Source organism: Pyxicephalus adspersus, chromosome 10, assembly GCF_032062135.1.
Source record: "Pyxicephalus adspersus chromosome 10, UCB_Pads_2.0, whole genome shotgun sequence".
NCBI lineage: Eukaryota > Metazoa > Chordata > Amphibia > Anura > Pyxicephalidae > Pyxicephalus > Pyxicephalus adspersus.
In genome coordinates this window covers 46,734,492-46,749,326 of record NC_092867.1, presented here as the reverse complement: position 1 = coordinate 46,749,326, position 14,835 = coordinate 46,734,492, and the positions used below count along the sequence as shown (strand labels likewise).

Below are 14,835 nucleotides of genomic sequence, written 5' to 3'. Positions count from 1 at the left end.
TCTATACGATCGTTCGTAGATATCGTGCAGGATCGTTCGTCGTTCGTTTTCCAACGATAATAATTGGAAGTGTGTACGTAGCTTTCGTTTATCTGTTACATGATAACGTGATGTGCCTAGAAATGTATTTAAAGATAGCATGCTTGATCATCAGGTTTTTCCTATTCATACATTAAATTAAAAAAAACTTTGTAGCCTACAGTCCTCGGTTGAGGTTGGAATCATTTTTTATTTTTCATTATTAAAACATTAGCAAAAAATATATATCTGTTTATATTGTAAGGAGTGTTGTGTCCTTGTAACTTCCTGAGAACTAATTTGAAAGCAAAAACAATTGTGTCTTCTTTCCCAGTTATTCTCTGCAAATTGGAGAGGAAAATGGATTTAAAGTCCGAATCAGACTAATATTGCATTCCCGTGTTTTTTTTTAGCTGACCTGAGTGCCAACTGAAAATGTTTTTCGAGCAGTCATTTTCTTGTCCAAAAAGAATTTGGGTTAATACCTAAGTACATACAGTAAATCTGGGAAAATGGTAAAATAGTTGCCCAAAGAAACATGCACCAGGCACATTTATGCTGTAAAGTCACCCAATTCCTGAGCTTGATGCATGATTGTCTCTTTGAAACCGAATAACCGAGTACCTTCAAACCAGCCAGCACAGAACACATGCACACCCCCATATAAATATACTTCATGCATTCTTATACCTCATGCATATCTCCATATGGAAAGTTAAGAAAGAACAGTAAGCAAGTTAGAAAATGTAGCTTTTCTTTCCAGCATCCATTCAAGCTGATATTTCTGTAGATGACCATCAAGATTTAATTACCCTTTAACTGCAATGACAATCACCCAACTTAAAAAAAGTGTACCATGAAAAAAATAAAAAAACAAAGCCACCAAAGAGTTAACATTGATATTTTTACTGTAGTTATTGCACATTGAATAATTTGACATAAAAAGGTGCTAAGGGTTCAGCATGGCTAAAGTGGAGTTCACTCTAGTACTTGTCTAGAGCATGAACATTTGCCATTCTGTCAATGTATTTACTAAAAAAGCACAAGCAATGATGACCTGTAATGTGTTGTAGTTCAATTTAATTTTCAGATTAGCTTTGTCAAATGATTTTAAAGATTTTTTTTTTTTTGGTAACACATTACTTTGACCAATGTTAATATTATTTTAATCAAGTTATTAGGCTACTCTGGATATTAAAAAAATTCAGGACAAATATACTGTAAGTCTTTCAGGATTATATATCCAAAATGTAGTAACCCCTAAAAGTCACCAATTGACTTCTTGATTGACTTCAATTGACTAATGTTATTTGCAGGGAGACTCTGGAGGACCACTTGTCTGTCAAAATGGAAGAGAGAGATGGGAAGTTCATGGAATAGTCAGCTTTGGACCCATTGGTTGCACAGTGGAGAACAAACCCAGCGTTTTCACTAGAACTTCCACCTATATTCCTTGGATTGAGGCCACAAGAATTCGAGATTTCTTCCTACACTAAAGGCAGAAGCGGGAGCTCAAATGTGGCAGCTGTTCAAATCTTGGATTGTAAAAGGGATTTATGCTTATTCTTCATAGCAGGGATTTAGTCTGATCACATGGCACAGCTTGTGCATACATCTTCAGCATTGTTAGATTAGTGTGCAGCCCAATAGCTACTTGTTTCTAAAGTCAGCGGAGACAGAAACGTGTAGTTGTCCCAAAGGTGAAATGAATGCAGTACTCTGTTCTGGACCGATCACAGATCTGCAGTATATAGATATTTACATCTGTAGAATGTCCTGTTTCTAAGGAGAATGCTAAAGTGACATTAATCTGTGCACATCGAATACTCACACCTGTTGTACGAATGCTTTATATTAGAACAGTAATCTTACCTACCAGGCTATTTTTATATTCTATTCCCCAGATGAAGTGTAGAAGGTGACAACATTTTTCACAGAAGAATGTTGTTGCTGTTAATGTAGTGTTCTGTATTCACCTGTAAATGTTGTTTCTAGAAATGGTCACTTTGGCATTCACTCAAATCCTTTGCTTTGTGTTATCTACATCAAGTGCAAAGATGATACCACAGCTTTATGTCAATAGTCTACACGACAATAGAAAGGCAAAGGGCCTGATTATTATTATTAATTAGAATTTTTTTAGCACCAACATTACACAGCGCTTTACAAAGTCCATTGTATTGTCACTAGCTGTCCCCCAAAGTGGCTCACAATCCAATACCCCTACCATAGTCAAATGTCTTTAATACAGGCTAAGGTTAATTTGGGGGTAGGCCAATAACCCTACAGCATGTTTTTGGAATTATAAGACTTTTGTAGCTGTTATGGCATGCTACAGTGATTTCTCAATCAAATAAGAGAATAATACTTGAGATGGTATTTGAATCAATCAGTAAATCAAGCCCTGTATTTAAATTTTTATAAGCAATAATAAAGCCTACTTTTTGGGGAAAAGTGTTGGAACCATTGTCAACTTTGGATTGCTGTCTGTGTCTCTATTTGGGAAATATTTCATTTAATGACCAAACAGAAAAATAGACAAATATCTCTTCACTTCATGTCCAAATGATGCATATCAAGAGAAAAAGTGAAGGAAAATCCCACCGAGAGGCTTGTTCACTAGTATATTAACCCCCTGAGCGGTAACCCTAAGTGAGACTCGGGATAGAAAAAAGATGCTGAAAGTAGTAACCCCAAATCACACTCGGGGTAGCTAAAACAATAGAAAACAATAGTAAATTCGATGAGTAAAAAAAGATTTCAAAATGTACCCATTTTTCACATAGAATGTAAAAATGTTTTGAAAGATTTTTTTTACTTTCTGTATGTAAAAAAAAACTCACCCCCAGGATAGGAAGTAAGGGAAAATCTTTCTAACAAGGGGTAATTTCTTGAAGCCCTGGATAGCAGAAAAACATACCATGGATTCTAACCCTTACCCATTATATACAGAACAACAACAAAAAGGGTAAAGATGCACTTGATGCATATAAGATAAAGATGCATATTTTTGATTGAGTAATGGGTAAAAACATAGTATCTGCAGGTATCCTATTAGCCATGATGCAATTAAACTATAACCTGTCACAAAAGTGGCATAGTTTAAAGTTGCATAGTTTATATCACCCTTGATCCATTGAAAAGGGCACATTTATTAAAAGTTTTTTACTCTCACCTATGGTAGCAACATGACCATACAAAACACTGCTTTTCATATGACTCAAATCAAGTCAAGTAGTGATCAGCTTAAGTCTTTTCACCTTGTTTCAGAGACATTTTGCTTGTGGTTGAATTGCACTTGTATTTCACCTAGAAAACGGCTGACTTAGCACTTGTAGCTCCCTGGATAAAGGCACGTGATATAATGACATTACCGGTGCTATGCATCACTTCTTACCTACATGTATTTGGCTGTTTACTACTGTGTGTGCGTTGTTTGTTTCACCTTAAACCTTTTAAGTTTGCTGTTAATTCTGACTAGAATATTTTTATAACACCAAATAATGAAATTAAACACTTTAATATTTTAACAGAAAACCAATTAGATTGGACACACTATGTTGATGAGCAAGTCCGGAAATAAAATGTAAACTTTTTAGACTGAGGTTTTGCCCGTTCAGTATATGGCTTAATAAAATTGATATATGCAACCTTCAGAGCTTTGTGTGTTTCATTCTCCTAATATTGTAGAGGGGCATTTCTCTGGCATGCCGCATAACTTAAGTGAGAGGCCAGAAACTTTGCAACTGTGCTGGGAGATAGTTTTAGACAAATATAGTCATGGGTAAACATGTGCCCTTTTTATCTTGCTGGGGGGAAGGACAGGGAAAGTAATATGTAGACAAATAAAAATTGAGCTTTAGATGGAGCGAAGCACTTTTCACTTTGACAGGTATGGAATTGTAGTTTTGAACCTTGAGTTTGGTCAGGACATTTGTATTTCTGTTAATTTGAACTGCATAAAATGTCTGTGTGACTGCCTATAAAAAAGATGTCAGTGAACTCTCTGGTACTGCTACTGTTGCTCATTTCACATTATTATAGTGTATGCCAAATGTAAAGCCCAAACATTTTTTTTTCAATTTTGGATAGATAAGTAAATAAGCCTCTATCCTTTTTTTATCTCACTGTGTAGCATCATCATTTCCTATCCCAGAGGTGCAACCGGAAGTTAGGGGAAGCAAAAAAAAAGATGAAAATATTATGAAAGTTTCAATTACTAAAGTGAACAATGTCATGCAAATGGCAGTGGATCTTTCAGCGACGTACACCTGTATTAAAAAGCAGTTCTGTGATTTGATTGGGTACCAAAGTCAAGAAATGGGCCCTACACACCCCACCCATGTTATTTCACTGCTATACGGGTTGATCATTCGGGAATCCAATCTCAACATAGCTGTGTATACACGATATTGGGAAAGAGATTTAGGCTGGTTGATAACCATTGAGGATTAGGAGAAATCCTTTATACTCACCCACAAGCTAGCACTAACATATAAAGCCCAGGAAACTAATTACAAGATATTATCTAGATGGTACTGCTGTTCAGTAGATCTCCATCAAATATCCACCCAGCAGTCTGATACATGCTGGCGCTGTCACACACAAAGAGGATTATTGCTTCAGATATTGTGGGAATGTCCTACTATATTCCGGGGACAATTTTTGGGGGAGAATTATTCCTCTATACAATGAATGCACTGGGTTCACCATTCCAAATAACCCCAAGGTGACTCTTCTTTCTATGATCCCAGGATCACTCAAAAATAATAAAAAAGGCATACTTCGCCATTTTCTCACGGGAGCCAGGGCTCTGATCCTGAGGTAAGGAAACAATACACAGTTCCTTCTATTAGATATTGGGTCTCAGAACTTGAGAATATTTGCCATATGGAAATGCTGGTGGCGGAGGATAAGGATCGCACGGAACAATTCAAAATGACATGATGCGCTTGGGACTGGTTTAATGAATCCTCCCAAATACAGTCTTATATACGCTAAAGCAATAAAAGCTGAAGAAAATCTTCAGGTCTAATGTTGAGAATCCCTACCTAAACCACATTGCCCCTGTTCTTTTCCCCCTCTAGTGTATGGCTGCATTTCAAATCAAGTCCAGTTTCCCATTGCAAAACAACAAGTCCATAAATCCCACAATAGTAATGAATCGATGTCTGTTCTTCTCCAGTTAAGTTCCTTTTCTTACTCTTCCTGAATGGTTTTGTGAAAAAATCTCCAAAAACTAACAGTGGATTCAATGTCCTATAGAGAAACACCATCTCATACCCTCTTTTACATCATCACTACTAGGCTGCACATTTTTGGCTGCAAAAAGAAAACATATCTGCAGAAAGTCCCGTATCTTTATGGCCCTGTCTCAAATTTCATGACTAAGTCCCATATCCTCATGGATAAGTGAATTTTAATTATTGACATTATTGCATGTGTTACAGATAACAAATATGATCATGACTCATATGACACCATTCCAACTGTTATTTTAATCACATCACTGCTGTTTGCTCTCTGGCTACCTGGCAAACATATGAGCATGAGTAGTCAAAAAATAACTGGGAAGGACCTCTGGCTCCAAAGCGTATGTAGGTACATTCCAAATTTATTTAAAACAATACAACCCATTAAAAATATTAACTCCCTTCCAGTTCTTCCAGAAAACTGGACAAGGGAATGTGCCACAGAGGTATGTTCTAAAAATACTACAACGCATCCTTACATTACATGGCTATGGAATGTATTTCTGCCCCATTAGGAAGATTGATCTATTTGTCCTGGTGACAATTGACAACTGTCAGTGAAAGTGAGTTTCTTACTTCCTGTGCTGTAAACTCAACAGGAAGTGCTAGGATATTTTTCCAATGTGAGGACAATCCCCTTATAGACCCTTGTCACAAGAACAAGTGTCCTCATTGGAAGATTTCTTCTCCATTCCTCTTCTGATGGCATTTAAATTTGGATTTACTCTTACTTTCATTCCCATCACTCTGGTAATCAGGACAGAGTAAATTTATCAGTGACTGAAAAAGCCCTGTCATTTGTTCACCCCTTTCTCTCCATGGCTAATCGCTGGTCATTCAGAAAATACAAGGCACTCTGGGCACCCATATTTTCATGGCTTAGAAAATAAGATAAACCTATGATAATTTCAATCATCCAATAAGATGCAAGAAAAAACTTGTTTTTATAATTTCCATGAATCTGATTTGACTTTTTGTAAAGTGAGCTATCACCACATTTACCAACCTTTATTTTTCTTCTATTTAAATCAGCCGTGCCAATATTTTTGGTCCTGCAGACAACTAAAATTACTGGCTCCTGACCGCGCATGGACGGGGAGCCAATTGTCAATCAAAGGGGAGGAACTCCCCCATAGTGACGTCATAATGCCATAACACTACCCACTCTGCCATCACAGATCTGAGCCTGCGATGGGAGAGTGGGCGGATCGTGTCATGAAACACAGCCCGCCTACTTCCCGGAGCCAGGGATTTGCACGGGGGACCTGGTCCGTGGCTCTGGCCGGTGCGTCCCCCCAGCGGGGTCCTTCTCCTGACTGCACTGACCAGAGCCTCAGACCCCCAAAATCTTTTGGCTGATTTGATTTAAATCACCCCATTTGTGTCTTGCTCCATATACAGCAATAAGACAGTAGGGGTGGGAGGTTCGCCAGAGGTTATTATTTTTTATATTGATATTATTGGTTGGGTGGCCAGATGGTTTCTCCATTATAAATATCATGATCTACAACGAGCTCTGGCTCACGAAAGTGAAATTGAAGTCCATGAGAGGGGAGTTGTGGTGGGTTTTTATGGTGACTGCCACCAACAGTTGGGTGGAGGCTTCCTAGGGATGATTTAATAGCTTCAGAGCAATTTGTGAGTTGATGAAATATAAATAGTCACATCTGAACACAAAAAAACTTCCACTGACGGGACGTTAAACTGGCCTAGAGTATGAATTATAAATCCAGTTTGAAATGAATCCTAAATCAGTTAGATTAACAAACCACATTTTTAATGAAAAACATACATATAAAATGGTTGAATTTTACATATATAGTTGACAATCAAAAATCCAGCAACCTCCGGACCTGAGGAGTGGTGGATTTTCAAAAATTCTGGATTTTTGAAGGTTTGACTTACCTCCACACACAGGCCAACCTTCCTCTCGCCGCACGCGCGGACATCCTGCACAGTTCCAGGGAGCAGGCAGCAGGGACGTCTCAATGTGCATTTAGTGTAGCAAGCAAGACCTAACAGCTGTTCCTGCAGAACAGTGCCATCAAAACATAAGTGGCCAAACAGTGTACTCTTTGTGTACTATTTGACTACTACTTGAGGAGATGGAGGATAAGGAAATAAACAGCACATCACATCTGGATGTTAGCATGGCAAGGTCAGATAGCAGGAGTCACAAAAGACAACCATTGTGTAGTATGGAAGTCTGCAGGGACATGGGACATCACCGATATAATGATCTACCCAAGCATTTTCAGTATAGAATTGCATATACTCAAGTTGTGTATATCTGGTGGGAATGCAGAGATGCAAACATGTCTCTCCAACCTCCAACCAGGGTAGGGTAGAACTGGTAGCTTCATTTGACCATGTGTTGGGAAATAAAGACATTTGCACAGCCAATCATTCTTCAGTAACCTATGCACCTATCGTTTATAGTGTGTAATACGTACTCTGGTATACTGATCTGGAATATGAATTTTTGACAAATAATACAAAAGAAGATATGTTATTACATCTGGTTCAATAGCTGTTCACGAATGATCATTACTTTTGGCTTACACTGTAATTATGTACCTTATATACAGGTAGTCCCAAGGTTAGGGACATCCAACATACGGATGACTCCTAGATACAAACGGGCTTGGGCGGTTTGCATGACTTGCAGAAGAAATCTTTTGCTAAACACAGTTGTTTCTTTTTGTATATCATAGCACAGTTTGCTCCAGAAGTTAATGAACGACTAGGCTCCATAAAGTTTTTTTTTTGCTTTTGTTTTTTTGTTTGCGAATAACTCACAGTGAGGATTTAATACAGTAACTGACACCATGCTGCCTAAAAATATGTTGAGACAAACATCCGTCCTAATTACATTCATTAAAATAATGTACCTGTTGTGACTTACATACAAATTCAACTGAGGAACAAACTTACAGTCCCTATCTCGTATGTAACCCGGGGACTACCTGTACTCTAATATAAACCAAACTAAATATAAAATAAGGTACCTACCTTTACCTGAACAAAACAGTAAAAATATTTTGATCCAAATAAAAACCTGGGGCACTAAATGCAGCAGTCACTACTAACATTTATTACAGTAATCAATAGAAGTGGCAAAAAACGTGCAAAATAGATCCACTGAGAGGTATTTTTGAAACATTCACCCAATAGGGAAAAAATTAAAATGACATTATCTTGGTCTGGTTATGAATGATTGCTTGCTTTTAAATGATCTTTTGTACATGGTGGTTGGCCACCAGTTTATGGCTCGGTGTCCTCATAAAGCGTGTAACAAACTCTAATAATGTCTGCAGGAGTTTGTGATACTTGTTAAATGAGGACCCAGCGCCACCTAGTGATGTGAACTAAGTATAAATGGAGATCCATTTTCAAATGAAATTTCAGGTAATAAAAATCTTGGAGTATATATGGTAAATTTTATTATATTAACCTCCCAACCGCTAACCCCGTACTTTTTCGTGCAAAAAATATTTGCAACGATGGATAACCCCGTACTTTTTCGTCTATATTAAAATCCCACTTACGCCTCCCTGAAGAATGGCAAAGCTCCTGGCCCAGATGGGTTTACCGCAGAATTTTTTAAAATGCTCCGAGAGGAGGTTGTAGACGATCTTCATGCACTTTACTCAAAACTCTGGGAACTGGGTATATACTTTGGCTCAGGCCGGGAAGCCTATATAAAACTGCTTCTAAAAAAGGATAAAAACCCGTCATCTGCCCATATCTTTCTTGGGCCGGTGCCACCTCATCAAGATGATGTCATTTTCGAAACTGCTTTATCCAATGCAAACTTTGCCCTTATTATTGACACACACTGATATTAATGCTCTTAATAAGGCATTCGTAACATTCCTATGGTCGGGTAAACGCCCCAGAATATCCCTGGCAAAACTATATCTGCCAAAAACAGAAGGAGGAGTGGGTTTCCCGAATATCAGACTCTACAATTTAGCTGCACTAGCCAGACATGTTATTGATTGGTTGGGCACTACGTCCTACTATTCCAATGTACAATTAGAGAGCGCTATGTCTTCTCCCTGGAACCTCTGTGCACTGCTGCACTGTACCTTTTCCTCCCTTCCGATCTTTTTACGGCATAATATTCTTATCAGAGACACGGTAGTCACCTGGAAGGTCCTCAGGCAACGGTTTAGGCAACCAATACGCTTATCCCGGTATTTGCCAATCTGTGATAATCCTATGTTCCCTCAGGCACAAACACAAGCAGCGTTCAGGGTGTGGAAACAAAAGGGTCTACAGGGTTTTGGGGGACTCTTCAATATGGAGGGGTCAACAAAACTCTCCTTGACTGAGGTGCGGGAGACCTATGGTATTCCTAGTTGGGCCCTTCACCCGTTGTACTATTATCAAACTATGTCCTTTCTCCAATCTCTGGTCCTTAACTTTGCAGAAACATTTAGACTAAATAATTTCGATAAACTCCTGAAACTATCCCCACCTAATATATCTGTTTTAGAAAAATATATTATTATACAGTATACCGAATTATCGCATTTTCAGTATTTTTCATTTATTTATGTATTCTTGTTTAGGCTGATTTTTGTGTATTTTAATTTTAATAAAAGTATTTTTTTTTTTACATGATTGTGTGTTTCAAACATTTTTTATATTCATGGTATCTACTAGAAGAACCCTGTTCTGACATATTTCTGTAAATTACAGGTCTACAATTTAAAAAAAAAAAAATTCATGAAAACCTGTAACACTTTTGGAACAGAAATCTAGACCTCAGTGTAACGCTCAGGTGGTTAAGGATGTCCAGTGGTTGGGTGATTTACGTACACAATATTTGCATCCAAAGTCCAGATGCAAAAGTAAAATATAACCTGCTTTATATTGTAGGAGGCAGCTGTACTCTATTTAAAATTACATTTGACTACAAATTATACAAAAACTACATTCAAAGGAATCTAATCGCTGCTAAATAATAAGAAGCAGCCACTAACTAGTTATTACGCCGCTGTATCACCCCAATCACCAGATGGCGCTAGTCGCGGCTATTCTTGACAAACGGCATTGGCTGCTCTCGCGAGACTTCATCTGACTCTCTCGCGAGATTTCAGCTGACCCTTTTCAATCCCTTTTGTGCGTGTCTGCGCAGCACCGAGCAGTGCGGAGGCCTGCTCCTGGCCAGCGGAAGAAATTTATCGGTCACCGAGACTCCAGAACTTAACAGAAACAGAACGGTATGTCGCTACTAATTCATGGAATTGGTGCGTTTCTTTGAACTGGAGTTGTCGAGGTGCTAACATTGTACAAAGGGTGACCCATTTGCACTTCCTGCCTTTGTGTGTTTTGCGCATGTGCGTTACCAGCTGTGGGGACCCTTTAGGAGTTCTGTAATGTGCGCAGCGATCAATGCAGCTGCATTATCTCTGGTAGGCTGTACTGGTGTGGTGCAGGGGAATGGGGTTTGATTCTGCTGTTGGTGCTAGGTTAGAGAAATGCAAGTTTTATTAGTGGTATGATGAAGATTATTAAGGATAAGAATCTGTTATTGCTATGATCTTCCCCTGAAAGCATTAATTTTTAGGTTGCTCATCCCTTGGATTTAATCCTCATTTTGTGTGTTTTTTTCTCATCAGAATCTTTAGTATTCAGAATCAGAAATGGCCAAGCTGGAATTGCTTAGGAGATCAGCAATGGCAGCCATACTTATCATGTACAATCTAAATAGTTATCTGTATGTATCTAATGGAAGTCATAGTGTGGTGCTGCTAAGCTTTGTGTTTATCACAATAATCAAGGCTTGAAGGCCTTGATTATTGTGATAAACACCAATCAAGGCCATTTAATGTGTAGGACAAATTCCATTCATCGCATCTAAATGCAAAGCAACCAATCTGCTGCAGCACAATAAAATGCATGCATGGTAATGTGTGTTGTATAAGAGTACACCATTCATTTCAATAGATTGCCCATTGCTTGCACAGTGATCACACACTGATCTCCAATTAGCTCCCATAGCAAAGGGTTAAATTTTTTATTTTATTTGGGGGGGGGGGGGCAGTATAAAATGTCCCACCCATGGATCTCCGGCAGGCCTGCACCCCAGTTATGTGGGCAGGTGATCAACTTCCTCCGGATAATGGCAGATTGCTGGGTCTGCATTGTATATGATGAGGTTGAAGGGTCTATTACTGGTGGAGATGAAGAAGTTTGAGTCCAGTTGTATGGAAGAGGAAACTTGGGAAAGGAGAATGAGTTGATGACTTCTGCTTGCTATGATGGTGGTGGTGGTGGTTCAAAGGGCAGACCCCCTTGCTGGTTATGTTTATGTATTTGTTGGGGGTCTTCTACATTTTATCTAGGGCTCGAGATAAGCAATGACATGGCCACATCTCTGTGATCAATTAAGCGGAACTAAATCCACACAACCTAACTGCGTTCAAGTCGCCCTCTTCCTTTTCTTGGTGTTGTTTGGGCATCTTGATTGGCTGTGCCAGTAACGCCATCCCAGCACACACAAGGGAAGTCCAGATTGTTGAGTTTCCAAAGGGCAACCAAAGCTTGTTTAACTGGGCTTTGTCAGCAGAAACCCAAAGCCATTGCCGGTCCATTTCTGGAAGAATTACCAGCCTAATCATGCAAATCTTAATATACCACATAAATGTTCTTTACAGACATGGCATAGCTCAATAAAAATAAAATATTGTCTTTATCCAATGCAGATTGGGGACACCAGGCCCATGGTTTGTACACACCTGACCACTGATTTGGTAGCTGTGAACCTGTATTCTGAGAGCTTCCAAGTTCATCCAGTCTGGAGATCACCACCTAGGAGGTGCCGGATTGCCTTCTGCTTCCTATTCTGAATTCCCCTGCAGTAATTCTGGGCTCCTGGGGGACAATCAAAGGGGAAAATCTAAAAATTCCCAGGTGATAAGTATGCAGAGTAGATGCTATTTATGACATTTCTAACCTGACTGGGTGCAGTGCAACCCTGGATTTGTTTAATTGGGTTGTCCTGAGTTTCCCGGTAGTTATTTCCAATATTCATAATGACGTAATGACTAAATTGTGTCTGTTCCTGGCTTAAAGCATGATAACAAAAACGTGCTGAATATATAAATACACCAGGGTCTATTTATAAAGCAGTGAATCTGACATTCACTGAAACATTCCCTGGTGGAGAATCCATTATTGCCATTAAAATTCATAGACCTGGAAAGTTCGGAGCCAGGGAATGCTTGTATGAATGTCAGATTCACTTTATAAATAGACCCCACTGATTTAGTGATTTATCTGCACAGGTATCCCCGGTCTGTAGGGGAGATTTGTATGTCACCGTTGGTGGCTTTATTGGAACAATGTCCCCGGGATTTGGTCTGTTTGTTTCTTTGTCCCGTACTGATTCAGCTATCAGATATGTTTTTTAGGTAATTATCTTTTTTGTAGGATGAAGGTCCTCGTGGCTCTTTGTATATTATTCTCATTCCAATTGTATTTTGAGAGATCTTTCACCATAATTTGAGGTTTTCAAAAGCAGTTGACATTCTTCATCATTCATGTTACAACCTGTTGGACTTGACCTTGTTTTCTTTTTCATATGTTCAGTTTGTAGCTATTCTTAGAAAACTTGTCCTCCGGATTTACTGAGGAGCCAAACACAATCTGCAATGGCTTACCACACATGTGTAAAAACAAAAACACAGCTTTTATGGAATGTTCTGTATGACTGAGGTCCGATCAGAAGGGGGATTGTGATCTGCTGAAATAGGGAAACATATTCTTGGCTTCAATATGATAGATTCTTGTTGGCATTATCAGTGTCCAAAGCTAAAGCTTGCACATGTTAGATCAGGGGTGTCAAACTCAAATACACAGAGGGACGAAATTAAAAACTTAAGCAAAACTTAAAAAATTTTTGAAAAAATTGAGGAAGTTTACTACTTCATCCATAACTAACAAAAACAAACCCGTCTACGCACACTTTAGGGTTGAAAAGACTAATTTCTATCTATCTATCTTTGTAGGCTGTGTGATGTTAATCCGCTCACATCACAAGTTTTTCTGACACTAAATATTACACTATGAAGTCTCTAATGGATTGAAACGATAGTCAGGCACCATGTGATCACTGCCTAGGTTTTGTGTCACATGATGGGTGTACAGCATAATGTCTATGTATTGCATAAATTGAAAATGATAATGTGAGGTGGTAACGAGGGCGGACGGGCCACATGTAGTTCATTTTCGGATTTTTTTGGGGGGACAAAAAAAGGACCTTGAGGGCAAGATTTGGTCCCCGGGCCAGAGTTTAACACAACTGCGTTATATGATTGTCACCTGAAACAATATGATCTGATATGTACAGCAGTCTGCCGATGTTCATCAATCCATCATTATAGATTGTTGAATGACTGATTGGAAACAACTCCGCACTCGCTCACCCTCCCCTCTCCATAGAACAGAATGGTTCTGTGTGTACAGCACTTGTTCATTCAGTTGTCGCTGGAATTGATCACCAAAAATAGTTTTTAGAGACAATCATCTGACGCTTAATGTCCTGTGTACAGTTTTCTGACGTTTCCTCAGACTGGTGTGAAACACATCTTCTGCTTTTGGGGCGCTTTATAAAGACACGGCACCAAGGTATTCCTTAACCCTGATTGACTATTCAGTTGTAAACTAATCTGTGCTCCATCAAATTAGGAATTCCTTGTCCTGGCTCTTGTTAGTTGGATTTCAGTTTTCTGCCAGCTTAGACACATGTGGGTATTACTTGGGGGGGGGGTCTGTATTAAATTATATGACTTCCTAGTAGTGCCCCCTCCTGCTCCAGGCCTCACTTCCCCTCTTCATGGTGTTTGGACATTTTCACATCTCCCATGAGGCAGCCATTTATTGCCAAAACATCTCACAGAATCACAGTGTAAAGGTGGAACTGGAGCTCTGTCCGATATTGATACCTAGAATGTAAGCAATGTGATGGGTTAACACTTCAGAGCTGTCAGAAGCTGGCTGGGTACAAGATGATCAGCAAATCTGAGCTCAGCCACCTCGGGGAGTAGAGGTGACATTGGGGGACACTGTGTACTTGTCCCGGAGTTCTACCTTAAAGAAAACACTTGTTAGTGACCAGTTGGGAGGAATTTCCTTCACTTTGTAGTCATAGCAGTAGGTAAGAGAAACATGCCAACCATTAGAGGACGTTGTCCCTTTAACAAGTGTCCTTCCTGGAAGATTTCCCTGTGTTTATACTTTGGTGACAGTTTTGGATCTCTTATTGTGCTCAGTTCCTGTTATGTTGGCCAGATGGATTGACAGGAAATATCCTGGATGTGTCCCCATTGACTGCCCACATTGGGGACACAGCAATAAAACCCTAACAGGGCTTCTAACACGGCAAAGGGTTTTCTTTACATGGGTAGTGTCAATGGTAAGTTGACAATTATTCACGACAACTTCTGAGGTATAGTAAAAGAATCAAGGTTTTATTCACGCGTGGGAAACTCACAACAGACAAGGCAATAGAGGTCAGGACTGTCCTTTCCTCTGTCTAAAGGAGTCTCTGCCA

General features: G+C 39.2%; 2 protein-coding genes across 2 annotated transcripts in view; both read left to right on the top strand.

Moving 5' to 3' along the window:
* Window positions 1-3,674, top strand: part of LOC140339375 (elastase-1-like) — a 17,375-nt gene extending 13,701 nt beyond the window's left edge. Inside the window, exon 6 of the mRNA XM_072424071.1 lies at window positions 1,335-3,674. Coding sequence (XP_072280172.1) covers window positions 1,335-1,514 — 180 coding nt within the window. The 3' untranslated portion in view covers window positions 1,515-3,674. The remainder of the gene's footprint in view (window positions 1-1,334) is intronic.
* Window positions 3,675-10,385: 6,711 nt separating this feature from the next.
* Window positions 10,386-14,835, top strand: part of NCOA4 (nuclear receptor coactivator 4) — a 17,481-nt gene continuing 13,031 nt past the window's right edge. The window contains exon 1 of the mRNA XM_072424986.1: window positions 10,386-10,501. The gene's annotated coding sequence lies outside the window, so the exon portion shown is untranslated. The remainder of the gene's footprint in view (window positions 10,502-14,835) is intronic.